Source organism: Lygodium microphyllum, chromosome 15 (genome assembly GCF_053477565.2).
Source record: "Lygodium microphyllum isolate KBCC chromosome 15, Lygodium_microphyllum_v1.1.10, whole genome shotgun sequence".
In the NCBI taxonomy this organism is placed as follows: domain Eukaryota; kingdom Viridiplantae; phylum Streptophyta; class Polypodiopsida; order Schizaeales; family Lygodiaceae; genus Lygodium; species Lygodium microphyllum.
The window spans coordinates 20110939-20116687 of NC_141149.1; the positions used below are offsets into that span (position 1 = coordinate 20110939).

General features: G+C 44.3%; 1 protein-coding gene across 1 annotated transcript; it reads left to right on the forward strand.

Moving 5' to 3' along the window:
• Nucleotides 1-866: 866 nt before the first annotated feature.
• Nucleotides 867-4848, forward strand: LOC148024322 (uncharacterized). The gene has a single exon (XM_087693687.1). The coding sequence runs from the start codon at nucleotides 1024-1026 to the stop codon at nucleotides 4243-4245; it is 3222 nt and encodes a 1073-aa protein (XP_087549813.1). The 5' UTR covers nucleotides 867-1023; the 3' UTR covers nucleotides 4246-4848.
• The last annotated feature ends 901 nt before the right edge of the window (nucleotides 4849-5749 follow it).

The following is a 5749-nucleotide window of genomic DNA, read 5'->3' on the forward strand; positions in this document are numbered from 1 at the left end:
TGTTATCAAAGCTGAGATCCTTCTTGGACGAAGTGAGGATTGAAGAGTTAAAGCCTTGGCCTTTTGGAAGAAATATTCTCATACTCCCTTAATAAGAAAGGCTAGAAGAATCACACTAAATACATGGAAAGCAATGCCTTTTGCGATGCACAACTAGGCACTATGGAGAATTATTATGATCAAGGTCTCTACATGAGACAAACTCGTGAAATGGAAACAAATGGATAGCCATTGTCGAACTCTATGCAAACGGTATGAAGAAAATGCTCTTAACCTATTTTGGCCATGCAATCAAGTTAATCTAGAGGAAGGGACAAGATTACCTAAGTCGAGCACAACTTCATGATGTTATCTCATGGAAATTAGCCCTATTAGAATAGAAGGGAGCAATGCCACCCGTGATTTTTGAGGTATGGCAAGTAGTGAGAAGTGTTGCCCTTGTTAAGATGTAGGAAGGAAGAAACTTATTGTTATTTCAAGGGAAGCCATGGATTCTCTCATATCCTCCATCGTTTTGACAAATTTTGTGTGTGGGTTCTTAGCCTTTTAAAGGTGAAAGAGAAACATGAAGGTTGGATTGTTGTAATTGGTAAAACTTAAAAAAGCTATGTAAGAGGTTGACTTGCAGGTTGCTTCTATGTAAGGCTGTAAATATTAATATAGTCTCTTATCTTCACATTTAAAAAAACGATAGGGTTCACCGTTAAGTTGACTTTTAACGGCCCAGTCAATAGAGTAAGCTTTCGTTGACTTGTATGTATATGTTATACAACATACTGTCACATGTGTTCTTATGTAGCAGACTATGCACTGCTAAGACCGTATCCATCTCTTCTTCTTCTTCTTCTTCTTCTTCTGCGTCTTTCCCTTCCTCGTATGTTACTGTCGCCTGCTGCGCTGACAAGCTCTTTGCATAGTATTGTATGGCTCTGTCCCTCACAATATTCTTAAAGTAAAACAATTCCCTCTTGTATGGCTGCTTAACTCACCCACTCAAACCATCATCTCCCCTACTGTGTTCATATGGCGCCTCTGCCATCTCGATTCAGATTGCATCATCCTGCACCAGCTGTGTTTCAGCTCTCCTTATTATATTTACTTGCTCTGCTTCTTTCCATAGCTCAAAGTATAATTCCCTCTCTTCCGACCTCCTTTGTCTCTGCTGACATCAATATGGCAGATATTCCAGCAGCTGGTAGCTCTTCTGTGTACAAATCCAACTACACCCGCAGCAACGAAGTCCAGCAGCAGTGCCAGCCCCACCTTGAGGACCTCGCCACAGATCCCTCCTTTTGGCGCGAGGCTGGCAGCGAAAAGCCCCGGTGGATCTTAAACGAGCTCACATTCCTGAACGGGGTATGGGTTCAGGAGCGCGCCCCCAATATAAGTAAGGTCAGGAAGCCATTGATGCCCTTCTTCCCGGAGCAGGGTCACAGTGTAGCAGGTCCCTCTGTGATTAAAGAACCTATGCATCTGGTCTCAAGTTGGATCACGGATGTGCAGCTGCCCTTCAATGGGGTTCCACCGTCTCCCAAAGGCAGCATATTGAATGTGAGTGCGGTCTTACAGGTGTCTATCTCATCACAAGGATCGCTTTCTATCATGGTCAGTCCTCTCCATGGGTTTGCGATAGTTCCCGGCCTCTCACGTTTAGTCATTCTCATGGAAGGAGTGTATGCTGAACTGAACAATGGAGAGAGACTCCTTTGCTTGCTTGGATCCACCAAGATTCCTTCCAGAGGTAAAAATGAATCACATCCCTGGGACTGGCTTACTTATGCCTCGCTTACGCGCCCACCGCTTGCTTATGACTCAAAGATCATGGCTGTGCTTCATTTCCCCAAAGAACTCTCCCTCACATCGAGGGCTGTGGCAGGTAGATTGCAGAGCCTGCAGGCACCCACACACCCTAACTACTTCGACCCCATTGGTCTCTTCTCCGAGATGGGTGCTTCTGCCCATTATCACTTCAAATCCGGTGACCTTGTCCGTTCTGCTTGTGGTAGTCCAAGGAGGCCTGGGGAAGTCTCTTCTCCTAAGAATCTGTACCAAGGGAGCTCTGTTTGCACTGTTATGCAAGGACTCCTTGGCGAGCAATGGGTCGACATCCTCCCTAACTGGAACTGTACCCTGTCCAAGACCACATGTATGAAACTGGGCCCCTTCCAATCTTCTCTTCAACATGAGTTGAAGAGTACAACACTAGAAGCTGTGCGTTTTAATGGTGCACAGCTTCTGGTGCAGGACATTCGTTGCGTGGATTACCCAGAGGATGGGTCTTTCAGTGCCAACATCAGTGCTGTATTCCGGGCTGTCTTTCCATCTGCAAACCAAATGCGGCCCTTTGGACAAACAAGCTTAGATGGACTCACTCTGGTTGCAGAGGGCAGGTGGAACAGCAATTCAGGCCAACTGTGCATGGTGGGATGCCGAGGAGGCATGACTGCATCATCCTCACAGACGAGTATAAAAGAGGCATGCAATACCAAGATTACCATCTACATTTCTCTCACTCTCTCACTGAGTCAAAGAAACATCTTACGAGGCAGCATCTCCAGTAGTAGTGGCAGCTCGGATGATTTCTATCCTCTGTCTTTTCATCTCCCCCTTGACTCACCTCTTTACTCCTGGCAGATCCCTTTTGACCTTGCTCAAAACATAACCTATGAGTACACAAAAATCAAGGAGGCAAGGGCTCTGCAGGAGCAGGATGAGCTGGTTGGCTTAGGGGACAGCATCAAGAAGTCACTGTTGAAGTACCCTTCTTCTGCTAACCACGGTGGGGATATAATGGTCTTGTCTGATGATCTGTCTCTCCAAACCTTTGCCATTACTTATCGGGATTGGTCCAACGATCCTCGTCTACAACATTTTATACAAATAAGTATGTTTGCTATAGAAGATCGTGTGACACTGCCCTGGATGCAGTTTGCAGAGGTAGCTGCACCTAAAAGTACCACTGATGATGAAGTGTACAAGAAGGTCGACGAGCAGAATAGCTTCTACAGGGTTGCCACTCGGCTCAAGGTAACAGACAATTTGGGCAACAAGGTGATGGCCATAGCTGCTGAAGGTGTGTATGATCCCACTGTGGGACGGTCCTATCTACTCGGTTGCAGGGAGGTGAATGCTCCATGGAAGACGTTCCAAGAAAATGCAGAATTACTGGAGGAGGGATTGGATTGTAAGATAGTGCTCAAAGTGGAATACCCTCCCACCAATGCAAGGTGGTTCATGAACCCAACAGTGTTACTCACTGTCACCAGCAGAAGAAGAGAGGACGATCCTTTCTTTTTCCCTAAGATTAGTATTGAAACGTTCCCCATTCTTTACCAAAGACAGAGCGAAGACATAGTGCCCCGGAAGAGTCTAGAAGGGGGTCTTAGCATTCTCAGCTTGAGTCTCGTACTGGGCTGTATAGTTAGTCAACTCATGTATGTGAAGACTCATGCTGGCTCTACTCGTTACATATCTCTTGTGATGCTTGGAGTGCAAGCTGCTGGTTTCAGCATTTCCCTGATAACAGGCATTGAAGCCTTGTCTGCCAGCAGGAGGTCTGATTCAGATGGCATGGTATCAGTATCGAGTGAGGGAAGGTGGAGTCATGTGGTTGTGTATATGATGAATATGCTAACCCTTGCCAACCTCTTACTCACAGTAATATTAATGCAGAAGGTGTACGAGTCGAGGACCCGCATGCTTTCGAGGCGACCTCTTGAATTATTGAGGTTGCCCAGTGACATAGAAGTGCTGACCACATGTGCAGGAGTCCATGCGCTTGGGTTCGGCACTGTACTCATCATCCATCCTGTTTCATTGTCCATGTCCACGGATCTGTATAATGATTGGAAGAGGATTCTGAAAGAGTATTATGATTTGGTACAGGATCTCTTCTTGCTTCCTCAGGTGGTTGGGAATCACTTGTGGGTAGTGAAGGGAAAGCCCCTCCGGATGCTCTTCTATGTGGGGGTGACTGTGCTGAGGCTGCTACCCCATTTGTATGACGGACTTAGACCACCTGTGTCCAATGCTTACTCTGCAAGCTCGGATTTCTATTCCAAGATCACGGGGGGCATTGCCATACCGGCGCTTGCTCTGTTGTTGGCCTGTGTGATATACATCCAGCAGCAGGGAAGGAATGGAGCTAAGCGGAGGCCGCAGGTGCCGAGGCAAGGGTCCAACTTCCTTCCAAGATATTTGAAGCAGAGACGGTTGGGTGTGCCACATCTGGACAAACCGACCTAATTCAGTGGCATTCCTTGATACATTAATTGAAAACACACACACACTGGTAAAAAACTATTAGGGCTTGGTGTCCAGAGGCTTACTGAAGGGAAGGAACGATCTCACAAGAGAATGATAAACACAACTAGGCGTTCCACGTTTAGCTTCCTCTCGCGGTTAGCAGCATTGTCTTAAGTTTGGCATTTCCTATCAAATTTTGAAGCACCACTATATACATGTATAAAAGAGATTCTTCAAAGTTGTTATGTCATGTTCCTAATTAATGGTTTAATCTCATTTTCTTTAAGACTAATACAAACTATAAACAATTCCCATCACATGTGTGAAGCCATTTTAAATCTATAGCCACTATATATTGTTTTTTCTCCCCACGTCCGAGATGGAGTTGATGACTGCTAATGTAGGCTAGGCTGTCCAAAATCATGAGAAGTCCACCCTATACTGGTTCTTGGATAAAATAAGCCTTTAGTGCCTCTTGGCATGGGCCTTCCATGATGCTAACCTAGTGTCTTCTTGTGGAAGATGAAGCCGCCTACACCCATCATGTAATCATAATCATCTTCATGCACTTACTTCAGCTCTCTATGCAACAACACACTAAAAGTCTTGCCACATGTTTAGTCACTACTTGCATTCGAAAGTGATTCAAGGTGATTGTAATTTTAGTAAGTAGGAGGGAAAAAGGGCATGCCACATGTTGGAAACTCGGCTTATTTGACATCTAAAATGTTTGGCACATCTATGTATGGTTGCACTTTGGAGTTTGTTTTTTGTATGTTGCACTTGTTCGATTCCTCCTCTTAGACATAAAGCACACATTTTTTACATGTTTCATTGTGATTGGCACACCAATGTCTCTACATGCATTGGGCCAACACCCCCACTTAACTTCTATTCTTTTCCATAACAACCTTAAATGTTAGGCCAATCCCTTGTATCCCTAAGAGGCCATGGATCTTTACACTATCGTCAAACTTCTCATCCCAAACTATTACTACAAATCATATGTGATTTCTATTTTCCTTAGAAGGAACCTGTCACTAAATTGATTGCTTATTACTCATTCTCTATTTAATAAATTTATGCCAATAAATTAATGACTCACTTTTCTTTAAGTGTTGATGATGATCTAGCATGGCCATGAGACCATTTAGAGACCAATATTCCTAGTGTATCACTTAATGGGTGATCAGAGCATTGTGACGAGGATATTTGTTACAGACAGTACCAGTTATGAAGGGGGAAAGAAGTTACACAAGAACCAAGGAGTTACACATAAATGAAGATGGATTAAGTTCTAGGAAGAGGAAGTGCATTATCATTGTGTATATGTATTTGTGTGTATCCGGGGATGCTTGGAAACGTCTACTTGTGTGTAATCAAGGTTTAAGGTCTTTTCTTTCATTAATAAAGATGAGAGAGATAATTCTCTCACTAAGAAAGACAAGAGACATGATCATCTGGAAGTGAGGAGAGAAGTGATTTATTCTTTCTAAGGTCTAAA